This window comes from Ambystoma mexicanum, chromosome 1p, assembly GCF_040938575.1.
Source record: "Ambystoma mexicanum isolate Mex_15411 chromosome 1p, UKY_AmexF1_1, whole genome shotgun sequence".
In the NCBI taxonomy this organism is placed as follows: domain Eukaryota; kingdom Metazoa; phylum Chordata; class Amphibia; order Caudata; family Ambystomatidae; genus Ambystoma; species Ambystoma mexicanum.
In genome coordinates this window covers 138,148,754-138,172,814 of record NC_090921.1, presented here as the reverse complement: position 1 = coordinate 138,172,814, position 24,061 = coordinate 138,148,754, and the positions used below count along the sequence as shown (strand labels likewise).

General features: G+C 53.7%; 1 protein-coding gene across 1 annotated transcript in view; it reads left to right on the top strand.

Annotated features, from left to right (window-relative positions):
- SAP25 (Sin3A associated protein 25) overlaps nucleotides 1-24,061 on the top strand; it is a 65,217-nt gene that overhangs the window by 21,214 nt on the left and 19,942 nt on the right. Inside the window, exons 3-4 of the mRNA XM_069645059.1 lie at nucleotides 8,522-8,667; nucleotides 21,129-21,288. Of these exons, the coding sequence (XP_069501160.1) occupies nucleotides 8,522-8,667; nucleotides 21,129-21,288 (306 nt within the window). The remainder of the gene's footprint in view (nucleotides 1-8,521; nucleotides 8,668-21,128; nucleotides 21,289-24,061) is intronic.

Genomic DNA, 24,061 nt, shown 5'->3' with positions numbered 1-24,061 from the left:
AAGATGAGCAAAGGCCCTTGCAGAGTACAGCAGGAGGCTGGGCTCCACTGGTATAAGTCAGGCTAGGTGGTCAGACAAAAGCAAAACGTTGGTGGGGGGGTTCACAACTGGAGGGAAAATTACACATAATGGAAATCTTTCCTAACAGTGACCAGGAGCTGGGAACGACGAGCTAGTACATAGCATTACGCAAATGTAACTTCCACATAAAACGCAAACATATAATTAAGTCAATTCTCCAGCATGGGGTCTGGCATGGATTCACATGCTCATGAATATTCCCCGTCGTCAGGCTGGGAATCCTCGGTAAAGAAAAAACCAGTATCAGTTTCGTTTCTGATCTGTCTTTCGTAGCAATAACCAATCACTGGTCTCTGCGTCATACTGACCACAGCCAATGACTGCCCTCTACCTAAGCACCGCCTCTGGCAGCCATCTTCAGATTTTTACCGCACGTTCATGTGTTGGGATCCTCGTGCTATTGCTCTCGAGCGTTAGTGCTATTTTTTCGCGCTTTTTTCACAAAAACTTCGATTCTTCGGTCAAAGAGCCTCAAGCTCCACCGATACTACATCCGATCTACGGGGACCCGTGTCGGATTCATCTGTGCCCCTCAAGGGTGAAGATTTCGTCGAGCTACGCTTCGGAGGACTCCAGAAGCTTCTCAGGCCCGGTCTCGGAGATGGCCCAGGAGAAGGGAAGCTCGACGCCCGGAAAGCTGTTCAGGGTCTGCCCTGGATGCCAGCTGCAGAACGTCTTTAAGGAGGACGAACACTCTTTCTGCCTTTACTGCCTTCATGAGGACAAAACGCACGTGGAGAAGGACTGTGCATTTTGCGGCGACATGTCGGAACGGACCATGAAGGACCGTCATCAACGTCTCGCCAACTGGCTGCAGGGTAAGAGCCCGTCTGGCGAGAAGAAGAAGAAATCCGAGCGGTCTTCTAAGACCTTTGAGGGCGCCCCGGCGACGGGGGCCCAACATAAGGCCAAGCACCGCGAGTCCGCTGGCACCGGGAGCGCCGAACGGTCGGGCTCTACGGGCGCCAGGCAGGGCGCACCCTCCCCGGCACCATCAACCACGAGCCAACGCTCTGGGTCGGGTAAGAGGAAGGCCGAGCACCCGGCGAAGCTCCTGGAGAGGCCCCGGTCGAGCTCGAAGGCAGAGGAGGAGCGTGGCAGTGCCCCCTCCCTCAAGGACAAGGCGGTGAGCGCACCTAGGGTGGTGAAGGCCTTGATCCATCCGACCAAGCCCTCTATCGAAACGGTCGCGGCGGCCCTGGCCCAGCCTGTGGAGGCTACTCCAGTGGTGGCGACCTCAGGGCCCAGAATCTCCCTGCCTCCTCGGAGGGAGTCTTCTTTTATGCCCATCGATAGGACCCCCGTGAAAACCTCCGTGGAGAAGAAGGGGGGGCAGGGCGTCGTCGTAGATTCGGCCTCAACCTCAGAAGAAGAGCTGGTCGAGGTCTTAAGCCACGGCCTAGGCGTGGAACAAGACCAGCCCGTCGGAATGGGTGCCGACGCAGGCGACGACGACGACATCGTCGAGGATGCCGACGGGGCCCCTGCTCGCCCGTCGGATTCCCCTCTGCCAGCGCCGCGAGACAACTCGGCGGCCATTTTGTTGGCCATACAGTCCTTATGCACTGAGATAAGGACGAGGCTACCGTTACCGACGGAGGAACCTCTCCCGTCGGGGGATCCAGAACCGGGACCTTCTGGTGTTCCCCCTGCCAAGAAAAGAAGGATCCATCCTCCACCTCCTTTTCAACCGTCGCGCCCCGTCCAGCCCTCCTCCCCGTCCACCCGAGGGGATGATACGGGGACTGACACGGCAGCGACGGGTACGGACGACGAGGCATACGACGAGGATTTTCCGTCGTCGCCCCCCACCAGGGCTTCTCCGCCCGACGAGATCGGATCCTTCCATTCCATGATCTCCAGGGCTTCCGAGCTTTTTCAACTCTGCCCCGAGGAGAAGAAAAAGGAAGGCTTCCTTTATCAGCGGCGCGAGGCCAAGAGGAAGACGGTCCTCGCAGTGCCTCTGTTGGACGACATTTGGGATGAGGGTCTTTCCCTCCTCAAGAACCCTTCCACGACGCCAGCTAGAAGAGACCGGTACGAGAAGAAGTACCGGGTCCCGGACACGGCCCCCCTATGCCTCCGGGCGCAGCCTACCCCGGACTCCGTCGTCTCCGCGGCGGCCAGGAAGAAAGCGGGGGGGGGTGCGGCCTCCACATCGACTTCCCCGCCGGACGGCGAGGGAAAGAAATTGGATGCTATGGGACGTAGAGTCATCTCGTCGGCAGCGACGACGATTAAAGCGGCCAACGCCTTGGCTATCGTGGCCCGCTACGACAGGGAGCTCTGGTACAAGATGGCTCCCCTGCTGGATTTTCTGCCGGACGACAAGAGGGCTGAGGCCCTTGAGATCCTCCAGGAAGGCGAAGTGGCTTCGGACCACGCCATCACCGTGGCGACGGACATCGCCGACGCGGGGTTCCGCCAGCTAGGCAACGGCGTTTGCCTTCGACGTCGTGGATGGCTCAAAGCTACGGATTTTCGGCAGGACGTCCAGACCAGAGTCCTGGACATGCCCTTCGACGGGAACAACCTGTTTGGGAAGACGGTGGACGATTCCCTCCAGGCCATCAAGGCGGATACTGAGACGGCCCGGGCCCTGGGAGTCCTGCAGCAACGACGGACGCCCTTTCGGAGCGGCGGAGGCAAGGGCGCCTCCAAAGGTTCCGGTGGCGGTTTCGCTTCCTACCGTCAAGCGGCCCGCTCGTCGTCGCAAGAGGCCTACAGAGGACGAGGCAAGTCTAGCGGACCCCGCCGTCGTCGCCAAGGAGGTCAAGGCGGCAAGGCCGCGTCCAAGCAGGATTGAACCGGCCGTGGGGTCGGGCCCCCACCGAAGCACCCCGGTGGGAGGCCGGCTGGCGGGCTTCGTCAGCGTGTGGGAGTCCATCTCCACCGACCGTTGGGTGCTGGATGCCCTGGCCCGGGGCCACGCGCTCGAGTTTCAAAGAAGGTGCCCGCGCGTCCCCCCCCGTGGCCAGGAGAGAACTTCACGTCCCTCAACTTCTCCTGGAGGTAAAGGCGATGCTCAGAAAGGGCGCCATCGAACTCGTCCCAAAGAGGCTTCGGGGCTCCGGAGTCTACTCGCGGTACTTCCTCGTGAAGAAGAAGACGGGAGGATGGCGCCCCATCCTAGACCTGCGACGGCTGAACAAGTTCATCAAGGCGCAGAAGTTCAGGATGGTCACCTTACAGCACGTCCTGGGTCAACTGGAGGAAGGAGACTTCCTGTCGTCGTTGGATTGGAGGATGCCTACTTCCACATTCCAATCCTAAAGGGGCACCGAAAATTCCTCAGGTTCGTGGTCCAAGGGCGGCATTACCAGTTCAAAGCCCTTCCCTTCGGACTGCGGTCGGCACCCAGGGTATTCACCAAGTGCCTCGCACCGGTGGCGGCGCAGCTGCGCCGCGAGGGGATTCACGTCTACCCCTACCTGGACGACTGGCTCATCCGCGCCAAGACGAAGGAGCTCGCCGTGGTCCACACGGCAAGGACCGTCCAACTCCTCACGGACCTGGGATTCTCCGTGAACTACACCAAATCCCACCTGGTGCCCGCGCAAGTCGCACTGTTTCTGGGAGCGAGGCTCGACACAGTGTCCCTTCTGGCCTCCCCGTCGGAGGAGAGGACCAGGACCATCTTGGGCAAGGTGCAACGGATGCTGGTGGCCGACGCGGCCAAAGTGAGATCCATCAAGTCCCTCCTCGGGATGATGTCTTCCTGCATCTACCTCATTCCCATGTGCAGGCTCCGGATGCGCCCGTTGCAAGAATTCCTGGATGCGCGCTGGATCCAGACGACGGGCAGCTTCGAGGAAAGGATCAAGCTCGACGAGAGTTTCCGGCGAGCGATACGGTGGTGGGGCACCCGCGCGCATCTGACGGCGGGCATGGACTTCCAGACCCCAGCCCACCAGGAGACTGTGACCACGGATGCCTCCCTGGAAGGGTGGGGAGCGCACACCGAAAATCTGCACGCGAGGGGACTCTGGCTCCCGACGGAGAAGTCCCTGCATATCAACGTCCTGGAGCTCCGTGCAGTGTTTTGGGCCCTCAGGTCCTTCCTTCCGTCCCTGAAGGGCAAGGTGGTGAGGATCTTCACCGACAACACCACCACCATGTTTTACATCAGGCAACAGGGCGGAACCAGGTCCCCAGCGCTGTCCAAGGAGGCGCAGGACCTGTGGCATTGGGCCGTCGCCCAAGGGATTTTTCTGGTGCCGTTTCATCTGGCAGGGATAAAAAACACCATCGCCGACTCACTCAGCAGGGAGCTGCGCTCGTGCCACGAGTGGGAACTACGGCAGGATCTAGTGGATCGCCTCTTCCGACGGTGGGGCACACCCCAGATCGACCTGTTCGCGACGGCGACGAACACCAAGTGCCGGAGGTTCGCCAGCAGGTTTCCCCAGACGAGGAGCATGGGCGATGCTTTCTCGTTCCCCTGGGAGGGCCTGTTCCTCTACGCGTTCCCTCCCTTGCCTCTGCTAATCCGGCTCGTCAACCAGCTCAAGAGGTCACGGTGCAGGATGATCCTCGTCGCACCTGCGTGGCCGAGGCAGATATGGTTCCCGGACCTTCTGGACTTGTCAGCGTCCCCGCCGATCAAGCTGCCGGCGGACGCAGACCTACTCTCCAGGGAAGGAGGCGCCATCCTCCACCACGACCCGAAGTCGCTGAACTTGCAGGCCTGGCTCCTGCAGCGCTAGAGTTTGGAGGATACGACATACCGGCCGATTGCAGAGAGGTTCTTGCAAAGGCCAGGGCGTCCTCGACTCTTAAATGCTACGGACACAAATGGAAGAGGTTCTCTGTCTGGTGCCACGCACAGAAGATTAACCCTCTACGGATTACGGCTCCCCAAGTACTGCCGTACCTGCTGACGCTGGCCAAAGCTGGACTGGCACACGCGTCCATCAAGATTCATCTTGCTGCGATCTCCCGATACACCAGAACCACGGGTCGGACGTCCTTGTGGTCTCATCGTCTGGTGAAAGAGTTCATGAAGGGACTATTCAGATCGTTCCCGCCGGTGAAGGCTCCGGCCCCGGCGTGGGAGCTCAACGTGGTGCTGACCAAGCTCATGGGACCTCCGTTCGAGCCTCTGCACTCGGCCCCGTTGAAGTTTCTATCGTGGAAGACAGCTTTTCTCGTGGCCATCACCTCCGCACGACGAGTGGGTGAGATCCAGGCCCTTTCCTGCAAGGCCCCGTACTTGACTTTCCACGACACGAGGGTAGTGCTCAGGACGCACCCCTCCTTCATGCCCAAGGTACCGTCGGACTTCCATCTCAACGAACCCTTGGTGTTACCTGTGTTCTTCCCGTCGCCTTCGTCGCCGGCTGAGAGGACTTTGCACTCGCTGGATGTAGCTAGAGCGCTGAAGTTCTACGTGGATCGCACGAAGGGTTTTCGGAAGACGTCACAACTCTTTGTGAACTTTGGACCTGTCAATCAGGGGAAGGCTCTCTCGAAGGCTTCCATCTCCAGATGGCTCTCCGGCTGTATCATGTACTGTCACCGGTTGGCAAACCGACCGCTGCCTGGCCGTCCGAGAGCCCATTCCACCAGAGCGATCGCAGCTACCACGGCGTTCCTATCTGGTGTGCCCCTGCTGGACATATGCAGGGCTGCTACGTGGAGGTCGACGCACACCTTCACGAAATTCTACTGCGTCGACCGGGATTCCAGGGAGGAGTCCAGGGTCGGCCAAGCAGTGCTGCGCAACCTGTTCGCCTGAGGTGAGCCTGGTGAGGAGGTAAGATGCTTAATGTTGAGTTGATGTGATGCTTAATGTTGAGCCTTTGCCACCTCCCGTGGTTGTGCATGTGTGTACTGCTATGTATTCTTTATTCATGAGCATGTGAATCCATGCCAGACCCCATGCTGGAGAAGGAACAAGTTACTTACCTGTAACTGTTGTTCTCCAGCATGGGTCTGGCATGGATTCACATGCGAACCCTCCCGCCTACCCCTCTGCGGCTCTTCACTTGGTCATACTGCCACTTCACGTGCTTCCAAATCTGAAGATGGCTGCCAGAGGCGGTGCTTAGGTAGAGGGCAGTCATTGGCTGTGGTCAGTATGACGCAGAGACCAGTGATTGGTTATTGCTACGAAAGACAGATCAGAAACGAAACTGATACTGGTTTTTTCTTTACCGAGGATTCCCAGCCTGACGACGGGGAATATTCATGAGCATGTGAATCCATGCCAGACCCATGCTGGAGAACAACAGTTACAGGTAAGTAACTTGTTCCTTATTTATGAACTCTTATGCTTTAAATGGAGTATAGATTTGTCCTAATGTTTATTTTTAGATTGTCCCAAATGCACACAGTTATATTCACATAGGCGTGTTGATTCGGCATCCTTTGGCCTGGGGAGCCAAAAGTAGCTCATGGCTGCTGTTGCTGTCAAGTTAACCAGGCTCTTCTAGGCTTCTAGGCTACAAGCAGGCGCTAAATAGCTCGCAGCTCCCCTCCATTTCGAAATTCTGTCAAAAGAATATGGCTTTCACTCCAGCTCTGGGGGGTGCATATGGCCTTTAACAGCCCACCAGCACGAGCCCAGTTAGGCCCGAGAGAAGCGAGAGCCTCAGCGAAGGCTGTGGGCCATTAAAGGCCATGTCCACTCCCGGCAGAGGGCTGTAAGTCTGAGGAAAGGGGACAAAGTCCCTTTTCCATTTCTATGGCTGCAGCCGGGAGGTGGGAAGAGCGCTAGGAGTACAAACTCTGGGTCCAGCAGGTAAGTGGGGAGTGAGGGATGGGGTGGGGAAAGGGGTAAAGGTTGTTTTGGTGGGACAACAGAGAGAGGCTCCCTGTTGCCTCGTTACATGAAAATAAAAAAATAAATGGCACCAGCTGGGAAAGGGCCTCTGGTCGCTGTGTATTCTCGCCCGCTCTACCAGCCACCTGATTGACCAAGCACCCTTCCCTGGATGCAAATGTTGAAAAACCTGGGGCTCTCTAGTCTCTGGAATAATCCCTGCATGTCTGGCTTGCATTATAATATGACTACAGAGTAACTGAGAATCAAACTGACTGTAGGGTCTGTAGACCTGTTTGGATTTCCCATGTAGGATAAATGCAAAATGTTTGATGACAAAAATGAGACAGGGGCATCTTACATCTCCGCTCATTCACAATCCGTTGGACTACAGAGCGTTGGGGTGCACGTACAGCTCCCATGCCCGCCGAAACGGTTCAGGCTAAGAATAATCTTATTAGTACATGAGAAAGTGAAGGTGCGCGGCTGCAAGGGGGTGGGAAGTGCAATTGGGAGCAACAAAAACATCTTCTAAAATAGTTAAAGAAGCTTAGGTAGGTCAAGGAAAAGCTCAGCGGCAACGTGCTCGGCTTGGAAACAAGACGACACGAAGCAACACAGGTTCGTTCCCTGGGTCCATGCTTGGAAACCTCTGGGTATTAAGCGCCTTCTAAATACGCAACTAAGAGACATATTCCTGTAACAGCACCTTGATGCCCCCGGGCTGTGTGAGCGCTTTAAAAATACAGATAAATAAATAGGTATAGGGCACCGGTGATATTGTGTGGCAGTAGTGAAAAATAACGTGCAACTATGACAAGGCAGGCACATGTCCGGGATGTGGGAAGTACTGAAGCATTGCCATATTAAGAGTGAGGCCTTGCATTTTGTATTCCCTGTTGGAGGTGTAGCAGCATAATGAAGAGTTTGAATTATTTTCCCTTTCCCAAGCCCCATTAGTAAAGCCGAGAATACCGGTATTCACACTGAACAGATAATGGTTTAATTGTATCAAGGTGTAGACCTGCAAAACCAGAATGGAATGTGAATGGCAGAGTAAGGGTAGGGATGCGCCCGTCCCGAAGGACAAATCCATGGGAGCCAGGTTAGAGGTCTCAAGCTGCCAAAATGTATGGATGTACGGTATAGTTTTAGGGCACTAGCGGCTGTCCCATCTGAACTGGCAGGCGGCTGGAAAACAGAGTACATACATCCATCAGAATTGGGCCAATTAATGTGGTCCTCGAGAGAGTAAGGAGGTGTACCGCGGGTGGGCCACTGATATGGTGGGAGCAAGGAGCAGAATCGTCCATGATTTGTGATATTGAGGAGCAAGGGGTGATGACAACAAATCTAGTCTGGAGCTGGGGAGGCATTGCTGGAGTGCATGCGTGTCTGGAATCAAGAGAAGCACACTATTATTTCAAAGGGCCATTTCCTGGGATGTGTCGGGGCTGGTTTGGCCATGCACTCACCCCCAACATGGGGCGGGTTTGTGGGATAGAGGCGAACTCAAGATGGCAGTCAGTGTGTGGCTCTGTGTTTGGACTTTTTACCAATGGCTTCAGGTAAGGCGTAGTAATGCAGCATTGTGGCAGGGGAGGTGGAGTGGCTGCACATTTCCGTCACAAGCAATTGTGTCATGTTCCTAAGGCATGTTTTCTTGTATTTTCACAGTTCTGCACTCACGGGTGACGGTGCCCGGGAGGGGACGTGCAGCTATTCCGTTCTGCGCCGTCTCTCCCACGTTCTACACAGCGCCCCTGAAGCAGGCACACCCAAGGGGCGTGCCCGACCATGAGTACGCGCAGCAGTCTGACAAGGTGAGCAACCTACAGAGCGAGCTCTCATTTTACCATTGCCTTTAGGTAATTAATGACCAATGTCCTGCTGTGAAAGGCAAAACTACAAGTTCCAGAATGCAAAGCAAAACAGGACTTGGAAAGCTGCGAATACTTGAATGGTGGCATCTTGAGATTTCAGGATGGGGGTCATGGGCCAGAAACAGGAGGTGTATCTCCTGGAAGATTAATGTTTTGGCCTTTTAAAACTGGATCTTCTGGGCGCCCAATGCCACCATGTCGCACGCTTGATAGGTGATGCTCTTCCAATCCTGTTTTTGTGGGTTAAACGCTCGTTGCTGTGATCTGCGTTTGATCTGCAGGTCGCAGGTTCAAATCCCTGCAAGGACAACTCAGCCTTTCATCCTTTCGAGGTCGATAAATGAGTAACAATCTCGATTGGGTAATAAGAAAAATGTATTGGTCCTATCTAAAGCGCTTTAGATCGAAGCACTATATAAAAAACAAATCATTATTAAAAACAAATTATTGTGTTTGTTTACTGCGACTTATTAGTTAAAAAGGGGCAAGATTCGAAGCAAAACCCCGGCCTAGACAAGCATTTCACAAAGGAAATGGGGCATAACGTTGGCTTGAATTCCTGGGTAGGTTTTGTGTATGAGATGGAAAGGGGGGCGTGGGAGTGATGGGAATACAATAGCAGGTACAGAGGAGGACGCACAGCATATGTGAGTGTGATAGTAGCCCCGCACCATCGCTGACACACACAGAGTGCTGTTTGTGGTTGTAGTCCCTATGATTTTGCACATTATTTAGATTGTCTTGTCGCGCAGTTTTCATCCTGGCGCTGTCGGTGGTCTCTGAGGAAGGCACGGTTCCTTGGAGGTGGGCAGGCCTTGTGGATGTCATCAGTTGCTCCTCGCCCCTAGTTGCACAGTGTAGTTAGCCTCCCTTTGGGGTGTGTATGATGTTCAGGTGCCTTTGAGCATTGCCAGAGTTTGGGCGTTTTCTGAGAATCTCGGGGGCTAGTGTTGGTATCGGATTGTTCGCTTCTGGGGTACTCGGGACTGCTGTCATTGGCGCTGGCCGGGTGGGTGGCCATGGGGCCTTCTGAGATGCCTGTTGGGGGTCGCCTGCCATGGTCATCCGGCAGGCGCCCCTGGGCGCTATCTCTGCTAGCGCCGTGCAGGCCCACCATGTGTGGGATGGGGGCCTGCCATGGACATCCGGCATGGCCCCGGATGCCATGGGCCTCGGCACCCTGGCGTGGGGTCACAGCCTGCCAGGCCTCTGACTGAGGGGACCTCGGCTGCCATCCTGGCATGCAGGTCCCTCAGTGTCTGGGCGTGCAGGCCTGTGCCTCCACGTGTAGGCCTGGGGCCTACATTGATAATGAGACACGGACTCAGTCGTTCCTCTTTGGGAGTCTGCAGCCGCTCTGTCTCACGTGCCTGCAGGAGCTCCTTTTATTAGCTTGGGCCATGACACAGTCATGGCCCCTCTTAAAGGGGCAACACACGTGGGAGGAACACATCCCCTTAAAGGGGCAATGCACATTGGGAGGGTCACCCGTAACACTCCTCCTTTTTCATAACAAACAAACAAACGTGGTTGAACATACTTGCGTCCCAGTGGTTACAGAGCGACAAACTACTTCTTGCTTCAGACCCTGCTGAAACAACCACATGCTAAGCTATGACACGGCCACATGCATAAATAACTCAAAATGATAACAAAACATCACACAAAACACTTCTAAACCTTCTCCGTGGGGAAACAGTCGCGGGGTGAGCTACCGGTGGAATGTAGGCATTTCCCCACAGTTTACAAACCCTTTATTAACCTGGGGTTAGAACCTGCAACCATTAACAAAAACACCATGTTCTGCGGCTGGCGCTATGTACGCCTCGTATATGCGGGGCCACCGCTTCACCTTATGGCTCACTACGGAGACCACTCTAAGCATGTTAGTAATATACAGGTCCACAGCGGCAATGCACCAGATTACAGAGTCCTCTTTACGCAATCATAGGACCGCAGGATATCATCTCGCCTACTACTGGCGTCAGCTCAGGATTCACTTCCCGGGTCCAGGTCCAGTGACAGTACAGTCCATGGCCGGCAAAGCCGCACCTGGGGGTACCAGGGGCCACATCGGCCTCGTTCCCTGATGTTCATAGCCGATCAGCGGGACACCGGTCACCAGTCATCGCGCTTCTCCTTGGGCTGTTGGCGGGGCACGGTGCTGTTGATCGGGCGCGGGGTGATCGGTCATCACCTGCCCCTTCTCCGGCGATGTTCCCCGGTCCGAAGTGTCTCCTTCCACCAGGACCGCACACGGGCGCACAAACCCTCATGCTGAGCTGCGACTCACTTCTCCCTGATGTACTGACCCCTAGGGTTGGGGTCCAGGGCTTTCTGGTTTGCTAGTAAGTCACACGGACCTTCGATGTCGTAGCATGCAGGGTGTCCTTGGCGACCCGCTGTCTGGGCCCACCAGTCCGGCAGGCAGGGTGGCTCTTGTTCCGCTGTTTTCCGCTGGCACTGTGCCGGGAGATGACCACCTCACTGTGGGTCGACCTCCCCTTGTCCTTGTTGTTACAGTGCCCCTTCCTTGTCTGGCTGGCATCGCTGCGGGATTTCGCATCACCGGTGCATAGTGGGACCCGCCATCTCGGATCACCTGACAGCACCCAGCGCCCCTTCCCCGGAGTTGGGGCCCCCATACGTTGTCAAGCCCTGCAGCACCCAGAATACTGGACGTCCCGGTACTCACAACTGTGACCCGTGAGTGGCGTGAGGGTGAAAAATCCCACATAGGCCATGGTGAGACCATGGTTGGCGCTGGGTCAATGCCAGCCTTCAATGGTACAGGGCAGTCATTGGGGCACAGTCCTTCGTCCCTTCCGCATAGTGCAACTTACTCAGGTGCCCTGTGCTCGGAGTGACGCTGTGGTGCTGGCGGATTGCTACTGCCCCGCCGCTAGTGCTGTGCCGACATGGCATACGTGATCGCTCACATTCCGCTGGACTGAATGGCCTCACCCCGACCTGCCCAGTGCACCACCTCTTCATGGGAGTGTCACGGTCAACCTCCACTCCTTGGTCCTCAGGTGGTCCAGTGGGGACTTCCGTGGCAAGACGTCGAGGCCCCTTGCAGGGCAGGCACAGAGTCCTCCTTGTTGGTTTGTCCTCGCACTCGATGATACTGACATCCCGGTGTACAATGCCCAGGGATTAGGACAATGAAACGATCCGGAGTACACTGCACAGGGCGTGGGATGCTGATCTGTTCCCGCTCGGGTTCTGATGAACATGAGGGTGGAAGTCCCCGGTTGATCACAACATGGCTATCCAGTGGCCACCTACGGTGTACTGGGGTCATTTCTTCCTCAGGCCGGAGCACGCACCTGTGGTAGTGCACCACTCCTGACTGGATGAGGCTGGTACCGCGGCGCCGGACGTGGTGTGGGCAGCCACCTGTTCCTTGTTGGCCATGATGAGCTGGGCTCTTCTTTCACGGCTCCAGGCCGGAGCAAGTCCTTGTGTGGCCCCGGGGTGATGCTAGCAGGCCGGCAGGGCCACCAGCTCCTTGATCCTCCGATGGTCCAGTAGGGGATCTTGGTGGGAGGGTGTCGAGGCCGTCTGCAGGGCCGGCAAGACGTCTTTGTTGTCAGGGTGATCTATCTTTCTATGGCCCTGTCACTAAAGTGTCCAGAGTGCTGGGCGTTGGATGCTGAAATGTCCTGGCTTGGAGTTCTGAGGAGTGTCGATCAGCAAATTGCCACCGTTTGTGCGCCGAGGCCATTTGTTCTTCAGGCAGTACGGCGCACCCATGGCCGTGGGACAACCGTGACAGTTTGATGTCGACAGCGGGGTTCTGTGAATGGTGTCGGCAGGCACCCGAGTCTTACTCAGTTCCCGGGGCAGGCGTCTGCGCTTTTGATGCATTTAGATTATCCATGCACTGCCACATGACCGCCATCGCTTCCCTTCTTGTTTTCTTGCTGGTACTGTGCATGGAGGTGACCACCAGTGCAGGGCACAGCACTTCCCATCATTACTCGTGTCCCCGAAGTTCCATTGGACAATCCTGCCCTCAACCACTTGCCAGAGTGGCCCGGGATTACTGAAGAGCCGTCACTTCACACTATTCTGCGCCGATGACTGGCGCCGCAGTTACTTTTAGTAATTTGTCTGGCGCCGCCGTTACTTTTAGTAATTTGTCTTCCCTTGAAGCCTTCCCCTCCATGAGCCCTCTCCTTCCTGGGGGGAGATGCGGCCTCACCTTCTCCGGGCGGGGTTTGTTTTGCGGGCAGGCTCCCTCCCTCAGGGATTTTCTTCCACACTGCGGCGGGGCCAGCAGCAGCACACGCGGCCGACGCCGCTTTCCTTTGACGCAATTTTCATTGTTTTTTTTTTTTAGGGCCCGGGTGAATGTTGGGGCCGCCTCTGGGGGGGCACAGCAACTGTTTGGCAACTCCCCCTTTCTTTTTCCTTTTTTTTTTTTTGTAGTGTCCACGCGGGTGGGGTAGGGGCACTCAGCTCACCTCTTTGTTACGGCTCCCGAGGGGGGGAGGCGGGGAAAGACATCGTCACTACAGGGCAGCCGGCAACCATTCTTCTCCCGCGGAGGAGGGGTGAACAGCCGCCTTCACTTCGTCCGCCTTCTCTTTTTTTCTTCCTGCTCCGGTTCCCGGAGCACCGTCCAGCCCCCGTGGGCCCTGATGGTGGGGGCCTTAAGGCGGGGCGAGGCTCTGTCTCCCCACGTCCGCGGCCACCTCCACCGCAAGACTTGTCCTCACGAGGAGAGTGCATCAGCTGGCACCGCCCCCTTCACACGGCACGGTGCTGCCAGCATATGCATTTTCACGCGGCCGACGCCGCGGATCAGACCACCTCCACATGGTTGGGGAAGGCGGCTCCATCCGTTGTCTTCTTTGCGGCGGAGCGCCGCCGGGTGTGCATCACACCGCGGGGCAGCCCAGGCCTCCATCGCCCATGCCGACGCCACGGATCAGACCACCTCCACATGGTTGGGGAAGGCGGCTCCATCCGTTGTCTTCTTTGCGGCGGAGCGCCGCCGGGTGTGCATCACACCGCGGGGCAGCCCAGGCCTCCATCGCCCATGCCACGGCGGTGAGGCGCAGGCCACGCGAAACCGCGGTGGGGCCGGACGCTCCTCTTCGATTGCACCTCACCGCAGGGCAGCCGGGGCCTACACTGACCATGTCGCGGCGGTGAGGCGCAGGCCACGCGACACCGCGGTGGGGCTTGATACTCCTCTTCCTCCCCCTTTCCACTTACTGGCAGAAAGGTTCAACGCGGGCTCGTGGTCCTCGTCACCATTGTTGGGGGTCGCCTGCCATGGTCATCCGGCAGGCGCCCCTGGGCGCTATCTCTACTAGCGCTGTGCAGGCCCACCATGTGTGGGGTGGGGGCCTGCCATGGACATCCGGCATGGCCCCGGGTGCCATGGGCCTCGGCACCCTGGCGTTGGGTCACAGCCTGCCGGGCCTCTGACTGAGGGGACCTCGGCTGCCATCCTGGCATGCGGGTCCCTCAGTGTCTGGGCGTGCAGGCCTGTGCCTCCACGTGTAGGCCTGGGGCCTACATTGATAATGAGACACCGACTCAGTCGTTCCTCTTTGGGAGTCTGCAGCCGCTCTGTCTCACATGCCTGCAGGAGCTCATTTTATTAGCTTGGGCCATGACACAGTCATGGCCCCTCTTAAAGGGGCAACACACGTGGGAGGAGCACATCCCCTTAAAGGGGCAATGTACATTGGGAGGGTCACCCGTAACAATGCCCAGCTGAGAGTGCCTTCAGTGACACGAGGGGGGGTGGCCGGATGAGGCTGTGAGCATTCCACGGTGCGTGTGTGCACTGCATTACGCTGGAGTGTTCCAAGGGCATTGGGTGTGGCCATGGTGTGTGTCCCCCCCCCCCCACTCCCGTCCCACGGTTCTTTCATTCTGCTTGAACTGGAAGTGCTTGCCATGGTGGCACGGCGGGCGGGTCGGCCGTGCGCGGGGCCTTCTGTGTCATTGTTGGTGTGTGTTAGCTCATTTGCGGGACCCTGTGTGTTGTGGTATTTGTAACCTCGACACTTTAAGAGGAAAGTAGTCCTGATGAAATGTTCCTACGGCCCCCTAGTTGCTGCAGGGAGTGTGTGGAGGTGTTGTGGAGAGAGGCCGAGGGAGGGAAGTGGTGGCTGTGAGTGACTTGTGGTTTATGATGTGGGCTGGAGGTAATGGTTGAAGGGTCTGTATGTGTTGGTAGGAAACGGGGTGTGTGTGTGTGTGGTGCTGTGGTGATGAGGAGTGGTAGCGTCAATAAAGCAGAATTTCTTTGGCAAGGGGCAGCCTGTGTCCTTGTGATGGGGTGAGTGTACTTGTGTTTTAGAAAGAGAAGCGCAGAGAGGGGGGAGGGCCTAATAAGAGGGCAGAGGAATCCCGGCGTGTGGAGGAGGTGGGGGGGGGGGGGGTGTTTTTTGCATCATTGTATTGCAGTCCCTTGTTGGGGAATGGCGCCGTTCAGGGTCACTCCCTCACACAGCTGCACCATCCATCATATTAACCCCCCCCCACGCCCCCTCTGCCGTTTGCCAGCCAGCTGTGCTGCACACCTCGCTCCCTCGATGCCACCTCCTCGGCCTCCCGCCTCCCTCCCTCCAAAAGTCATGGAGCATGACTGCTGCACATAGCAGGCCTTGACACGTTGGCAGGCTCACGCCGGTCTCCCCTCCCCCCCCCCCATGCCTGCTGAGGGGGCGAGGGAGGGGGTACGGAGTTTATACTTCCCTTTTGTTGTGCCCGCGACTGCACTGTAATGTGATTTAGATACATTAGCTGTGCTTTTGAACTGCCAGACTCACAGGGGGGGGGAAAGCAGAGGCCGTCTCTGCCCGGCTCCCGCTCATGGCTGGGAAAGGGGACTCTGCAGAACCGCCCTCTTCTACTCCCTGAAAAAGATCAGATACGCACACAAAAGAAACACACCACACAGACACCTGCTCCGCGCAGCTGCACAGGCAAGTTTGTGCCAGTTGTTAATCAGAGCAGATCCAGAGGAACGAACGCTACACCAGAAGACGAAATTTAAGACAATTTTAAATTGACTGAATTACTAGATGCGGTGAAGTATTGATTTTCGAAACTATCAGTTTAAATCGGTTTGTATTCACATTAAACATACTGTAATTGGGGATGGGGGTTTACTTTTTTACTCCCTAAAATTTGTTGTACTGCTAACTTCAACAAATGAGGAGTGAAATACTGCACTTTGAAATCTAAACTGGAGCACTGCTGCGCGGAAGTGCACTAGAGAGAGCCGCAAGCGCTATCACACTTCAAATAGTTCAAGGCGGTATTGGGCACGCGTTTCGAAGCCAAGCTGCTCTGACTGTATGTATCAGTCAGCCTACACCTTCCCTGATAGGCTGATGCCACGGGGTCCGTGCTGCCCTCTACCGGGAGACATGTTCCACTGCAGTTGTCTCGGAATATCAGTGACACTGTGACTGAGAGTGATGTCAGTGTCAAAGCAGGAAGAAAGGGAAATATTAACCCTTTGCATGCCAGGGTGCAGCTGGAAGGACAAACGCACACGAAGCAAACGTCTATGCCGACCATATGCCACATTTAATGAGGGTTGGTCACCATAACTCAGTCAGTTCAAGGCGACGATGTCCCAAGGAAATTGAGGAAACGTGCTATAAACTGGGATTAGAAGAGACACACTGCCGAGGAACCAGTACTTCCTTTCAGTTTGACTTCTGTAGCTTGGGGTTTTACTTTTATTAACCTATTCACCCTTTCCTCCTGTGCCTTTTTCTGCAGGTGGCACAGAAACAGAATGCCACTCCCCTCTCGGCATCTCTGCTTTTCTGCCATCAGGCATTTCCCTGCCACTCTCCTTTAGGCATTTCTGATTTTCTGCCATCAGGCATTTCCCTGCCACTCTCCTTTAGGCATTTCTGATTTTCTGCCATCAGGCATTTCCCTGCCACTCTCCTTTAGGCATTTCTGATTTTCTGCCATCAGGCATTTCCCTGCCACTCTCCTTTAGGCATTTCTGATTTTCTGCCATCAGGCATTTCCCTGCCACTCTCCTTTAGGCATTTCTGATTTTCTGCCATCAGGCATTTCCCTGCCACTCTCCTTTAGGCATTTCTGCTTTTCTGCCATCAGGAATTTCCCTGCCACTCTCCGTTAGGCATTTCTGCTTTTCTGCCATCAGGAATTTCCCTGCCACTCTCCTTTAGGCATTGCTGCTTTTCTGCCATGAGGAATTTCCCTGCACTCTCCTTTAGGCACTGCTGCTTTTCTGCCATCAGGAATTTCCCTGCCACTCTCCTTTAGGCATTTCTGCTTTTCTGCCATCAGGAATTTCCCTGCCACTCTCCTTTAGGCATTGCTGCTTTTCTGCCATGAGGAATTTCCCTGCACTCTCCTTTAGCCATTGCTGCTTTTCTGCCATGAGGAATTTCCCTGCCACTCTCCTTTAGGCATTGCTGCTTTTCTGCCATGAGGAATTTCCCTGCACTCTCCTTTAGGCACTGCTGCTTTTCTGCCATCAGGAATTTCCCTGCCACTCTCCTTTAGGCATTTCTGCTTTTCTGCCATCGGGAATTTCCCTGCCACTCTCCTTTAGGCATTGCTGTTTTTCCGCTGTTGTCCCTCCCTGTGGGAAGGGTAACCCTCCTTCCCTTTTAGAAGGGGTACCGTCTGGCCTTGTTGGTGTGATGCAACCTCAGAATTGCACTTCTGCCCACCACCACTGTTGCGTAACGTCGTGGGCGGGGCATTTACTGCATCGGCCCTAGTGGCACCTGGCTACCTCATGAAGATGCTTTTGCGACTTCCCAAGCAAACACTCCGTCTTTTATACGTATCTCATGGACAGAGCCCTTCAATGTCCCTATTCTATTTAATATTTTCTCCAAACTTCTATGTGACATGTTATTTTATGTTAAAGGTCCTTGTATAGTGCACGGTCACCAACGGAATTGGTCCCCAGGCGCTCTGGCGGATCTGTAAAAAGGAAGGACGGGTAGGGTTAGTTGGGAGGAGGGGATAAGGAGAGTGGGAGAAGTGGTGTGCTGTTGGCAGCTTCAGCTCGGTATACACCGAGTGCTGCACTTTGGTGCTAGTATCGGATCGGGTGAGGCCTCGAGTGTTGTGGGTGATGTTTATGTGTTGTTGATGCGGTGTGCTAAAGTGCATGCGGATTGCTGGGAGAGAGATGGTTGTGTGGCTTTGTGTGCGTTAAGTATGCAGAGGATTGAGGGTTGGTTTAGTGGGGTCTGTATCCTGATTCAGGTATTTATGGTTCTGTTAGAGTTGTATATCTGTGGGTTGGGTTGTTGCTGGTTCCTCATGGGCCGACTCGCTTTGGTGGTGCCGCGCTGGTCCAGCTGTATCACAGTGAGTATTGTTTCGATTGGTAGGTGCGTCGGATCCTTATCTTCGGGTGTGGGACTGGGTAGGTAATATCTATCTATTCTCAGGCTATCTAGTGTGAAACTGGTTAGTCGAGGCTTTGAACGGTTCAGGGTCGGAGTGTTGTTGATGTGGCATGCTAGTGCATTCGTCTTGGTGAGCCTGTGTATTCAGTTGTTCGTTTCCTTCTGTCCTGACTGTCTTTCCGTTGGTTCTTTGGTTTCCGTGGGGTGAACATCCTTGGGGCTTATGTTTAGTTGTAGTTTTTGTGTGGTGGGGCATTGTGCTTCTTGCTGTGTATTGGTGGACAGTGTGTAGTGATGAAACATTCAATTTTTTCTTCATTAATCTGGGCCACGATGCGCCACTCCAGTCCTGATGTCTCCCATCACTCGGGATGAATGACTAAAAGGAAAGACCTGACCACTAGGAATAAGACTTTCTTGGACATCTCTCCTGATGAGCCAATGCAAAAATTAGTGAAACACGTGTTGAGAGAGTTATGTATAGAATGTTTTGGAAACAATGAGTGATTGAGTGATGCTTATCAGAAGTCAACACTGGCTGGACATTTTAATCTCTAGGGTCCTTTTCCTTTTATTGATGGATAAGACGTGATGATCAAATCAGTAGGGTCCATGGGGTCCTGTTCCACCATAGAAAGTTGGACACAATGGTTAACGGGGTAAGACATAATGGTGTACAAGACCTGTTCCCCAGGGCTCTTTCCTCTCACCCTGGCTCTTCAATGTCTACTTGGCCCCTTTGGCCCACCTGATCTCTACCTTCTGTAACTTTCAGTGTTATGCGGAAGACATTCTGCTCTCTTTAAGGCTCCCTCAGCCTCCTCTCCTCTCACTCATTCCTGACTGTCTGCGATTCAGGATTGGTGCAACTCCAACTACCTCTGCCATAATGCCATTAAGACGTAGATCCTTCTCAGTGGGCACCCCTGCTCTCTTTCCCTCTCTCACTCTGGCTGCCCTCCTTGGGCCCTCTTCCTTCGCCTTCCTGTGAGGCTAAAAACCTTGGCGTCATCTTCGACTCCACTCTCTCCTTGTCTCCTCACATCACAGACCCTGCCAAGAAGTCCCACTACCAGCAGCACCTCCTCAGAGGTATTCTTCCTTTTCTCACTTTCCCTCATTGGCCCACTGTCTCCAGTACCCTGGTTCTCTTTAGGCTGGACTACTGCAACAGACTTTTTCTCAATCTGCCTTCCTCTACTCTCCACCCTCTGCAACTAATCCAGGACTGTTAAACTTGTACTTGGCCTCAAGCCCAGGGACTGTATCTCTTCAGCCCTGGAATCTCTCCACTGGCTCCCGTTGGCTGCAAGGATCAAGCCCAAGACCCTCTGCATCGTCCACAAGGCTTTCTGGGGACGGGGCCCGCACTACTTCCAACTCTCTTCCAAAACACCTTCCTTTGCTCAGCTACCTCAAACTCTTGTAGGGTCAGATGCTTCTCTAGGCAAAGAGTGGGGGGTAGATCTCTCTCCTCTGCTGGTGCTACCTTCTGGAATGGCCTCCATGCCCCCTCAAACGTGAGCCGGACCACCTGAAGTTCCGGAAGCAGCTCATGACCTTCCTTTTCTCCTCTTCCTTCTTTCTCTCTCTCCCATGCTGACCTACCTGTCTGCTGCTCTGACTGGTTGCTGGCTACCCTCAGAGTCTCACTGGTTACCAGGCTCCATGATCAGTCTCCCCTGCACTACATCCGGACCGACCGCGCACGTAGGGGCTTTAACTGTAACCTTTCAGTCCCTTGCTTCCTTGCACTTACCCAGAGCCGTGCTGCTCTGGCTGCACTTACTCAGAGCAATGTTACACTGACGGCACTCCTCTCTCTCTCTGGCACTTCCCCACTCTCCCTTCCCCCTGCACTTTGCGTTGTAGGCCTAGTAAAATCGTTTGTCTTGTGCTCCCTCTGTCTTGTCGTGCCTAGAAACACTTGTGTTGAGGTGCGTTGTAATTGACATATATCATATGATCCATGGTTTGCTGTCCAATAGGGGTTGAAAATGACTGAGAGAGTCTGATCCCAATGCATGAGATGGTCTATGCTGATGAAAAGGGTCCATGATGGCCCTTTACCAAAACTAGCCATTCAACCCGATGAGGCCGAACAATGCTGAAACATGTGTCTGGGGTTGCTGTTGGTACTTGTTTAGACGAGAATTGCCATAGCATTTCGGTGCTGGACTGCCCTTGTGGGCGTGACAAAGACTGATATGCAAATTATTATTTACCTTCTGTGAAAGGTACAGTGAGCTGAAGTGTGGCTGCAGACTCTCGAGTGGGTACCTTCCCATAGAACTGCCCATTTAGACGTGTTCATTCTCGCAGAGGGGTGCCTATGACTATTTTCTTTTTCCAAAATGATTTTGCTGTCCAATAGGGGTTTAAAACGATGACTGAGAGAGTCTGATCCCAATGCGGCAGTTGGCCAATGCTGATCAAGATGGTCCATGATGGTCCTCTACCAAAACAAGCAGTTGGACACAATGGCCCATGGTCTTATATTGCCCATGAGGACATTTGCCACCCAAGAGGGTTGGTCATGGGGTCCTGTCCCAGTAGGATAGGGGACAGTGGTTCATGGGGGCCTATACCACCATTGGGGTTGAACAATGATCCATGTCCCAGGTTCACTACAGGTTCACTACAGGGGTTTAGACTGGTTCCCGGGGATTTCCGTGCCACAACAGGGTGATGATATCTTCAGAAAAATCATGATTGTGCCCCTTTTTCATTTGAACAGCCATTTAAGCCATCCTGAGGCCCTGACATAAATCTCTGAGTATGAACTCCATTTGTTTATGGGGAGAAATGTGCAGCTTCTCAACCAAGGTCACTGAATGCTGCAGTTTCCTCCCTAATTATAAGCACTTTTAAGTAAGTGAGCTGCTACTTTTTTACTCTGTTCTTACTAGAATTGTGTACCCCCTACTTCCTCAATTTCATTGGTTACAGCCACATTGACTGCCTTTGCTAGTACATGAAAGTTCAGTCAACTCTTTTTAATTTTCTTTCCAGCTTCCTCCATGCAACCTTGCAATTTCGCTATCCAACAGAACACTCTCTCACCCCTCCTTCCAGTCCTACTACACTGCCGTCGCTCTGTGGGGCTCCGGATCCTGGAATCCCAACAAGCACTCTGCTGGGCAGGCTACTGACAGAATCAAGAACAAATCCGGTAAGACTAATGAGGAATTAAAGTACATTTTTAATCTTGTTTTCCCAAACCTTGAATCCCATGCTCAAATTGTTTATTCAAACTTAAAAGCACCTCTACACTTGTTTACTCAAACCTTCAGTCCTCCCTGAGCATGTGTAATCAGACCTGAAACCTTGCCATTCATGCACAACACAATTTGAAATATTGAAATGCTTTTGTACTGGGCCAATTCCTCGCCGTAGTGATATCACATTGCTGAGTCTCGTCTGGAAAGATGTATTGTGATGTGCCAGGAGTATACAGACCATGGTTCAAGGTGTAACGGGAAAAAAGTGCAAAGCAGGGTCCAATTTAGATGTTCCCTTAGTTCCATAAGTGTAGTTCGATAGTACCCATAGATAGTAGTGATATTGGTTTATGCATACGCGATGGGCTAAAAATGTGCTTAATTGGACTCTTGAAGTTTGGAGGCTTATTTGCCAGGGTTTGTTTACTGTCCCAAATAAAGCCCCAGAATAATAATTCTGACTGCCCAGCCTGTGAGTTGACTGTGCAAGAGAATTTGGTAGGACGTGTTAAGATCGAGCAATAAGAGAGGAGGAGATCTCTCCACATATGTTGTAATTGGTTGGCCCCTGTCAGGTCCTGCCTAGGAAGCTTTTCGCAGGAGCTGCTGAACCCAACAGACCCACTAGGGCGTCTCGCTCTCAATTCCACTGAACAGTTGAGTACGGTACACCCCTGAGGGAAGGGGGAATTGGATAAAATGTAAATGTCAGATTCCGCATCTAGACTCTAGCAGACATCTGTAGGGGCAAGAAAACAACACACAAGAAGTGAGCTTTCCTTTCCCTGTACCCTTCCCGGCCCCTACCCCTGGCAAGCCAGTATACCCGGGATCCCTCTCCAAGATTCCCAGAGGATTGGCTTATCAGAAGTCTATTCACAGGCGTAAGCCTGACATGCATACTCCATTCAAATCTGAGTCCTCTTCAAAATGGAGTTATGAAATGCAAAACTCTTTATTGAAAGAAATTGAATCTACCCTACTGCAATTATTTGTCTTGTAGATCTTCCCTGACCTTTGACTTTTGTTGTAACCTCTTTACATGCCTCTTGCTAAACTATTTACAGTTTCTAAAGTGAACCTTTCTTTTCTACAGTCCTGCCAAACCTGAATTCGTATGAACGTACCTATATAGTATTTTGTTCTTTTGAAATCTGCATTTATTGCCTGGAAAATTACCTCTTGACAACCTTCCCTTTAGGATTTATTACTGAATTGGAATTTAAATGCTAACGCGTCCTCCCAGAACCTCAGTCACTGAGCTACCGCGCACCCCTGGCGCCTGTTTAACAAGTTGCCATGTTTTCACTGGTCCGCTTGCCGAAGAGCTGTGTGAGAAACCTGACAGTGTCTCACCCGCTAGTCCATGGGGATCTGTCATCCAGGTGGCCAGGACACGGCCATCGCTGTTGGATCCAGATCCTTGGGGTATACCAGTGCGGGAGGATCACCTGGATGAGTGGTCCTCTGGGAGTGGAAGTGGGACACCGAAGGGCAACACATGGTATCCCCTTTCCTGTAACACCATTTCTCCATCCTACCAGGTAGGATACCTGGAAGCTCAAATCCCTCCCACCCCCTTTCGGACACAAACACTTTCTCACGGGCAGTTATCGTGAGCGACAACAGACTAACACCAGAGCTGTATACCTTACATGTCCCAACACCCTGGTCAGGCAAGGTCAGGCAATTACTAATCATTACACACACCCGACTCCCATCACACTCCCCCACACAGATAAAATGCGGAGCACGAAAGCACACTCCGAGCGAGCAAAAGCACAAGAGGAAGTAGCACTTGCAAGATGGCGATTTAACGCAAGGAGAAAGGTGGCGAGAACGGAGACGGTTGCAAGGAGGGAAGTGCCCTAGACCGCTAGAAACCGGTACTTTCACGGGCCTTGGAAAGGGAGAAGCCAAGGACGGAGAACTGACGCTGATCTATCCTATACTGTTCATCAAAGGTATCCGAGGGCTGCAGTGTCGATAACCCACGCTGGGAGTAGCAATTGCCACTGTGGTACTGTCCTTGGCTCCTGCAAGAAAGCTGCGCCGGTAAAAGCAGCCCACCGTTGACTCAGATAAACCGATACGAAATCAGCTTGTGTTTAAAGCAAGTTTGCAAGCGGCAACATTGTATGAAAAAATCCACAAAGGACAGTGTTTGAAGCGCATCTGATGAGAGGCGCAAACTAGTGGAAACTGAAGGAATGAATGTAATGTGGAAAGGCCAAATAAGATACCAGGTACATAGTGGTCCGCCGCCACCTGGGTGCTCATTCGAAGGTCTCTGTAAGGTATCCAACCGAATGGCAACTGCATTGCAAAAAAAGGAACTTTGTATCGAAGTGGTCCTGCAACGGGTTGGGCTAAACCCTGTGAACATTGGGAAGTCTTCGATAAATATAATGTGAACTGCAATTGGTCCAAGCCCGTCTGTTACTGACTGCTTCTTACTGCCAGGGGCGATGTCGTCCCGGGGTAGGTGAAGAGCCACAGAGCAGATTTCAACAGCAAGCCTGATTCGAAACGACCTCCCAGAATACAGGCCTCCTCAACTTGAGTGAACTCTTTTTTATGATACACCCCTCTGCTATTTACATAAGACAGACAGAGGAGTTGATCCCACAAAAGAGTGGGGAACACACACACCGCTAATACCAATGCTGCAAAAGAAAAAACAAGCGTTAATGGCCTCAACGCCAATGAACAGAGGAAATCCCA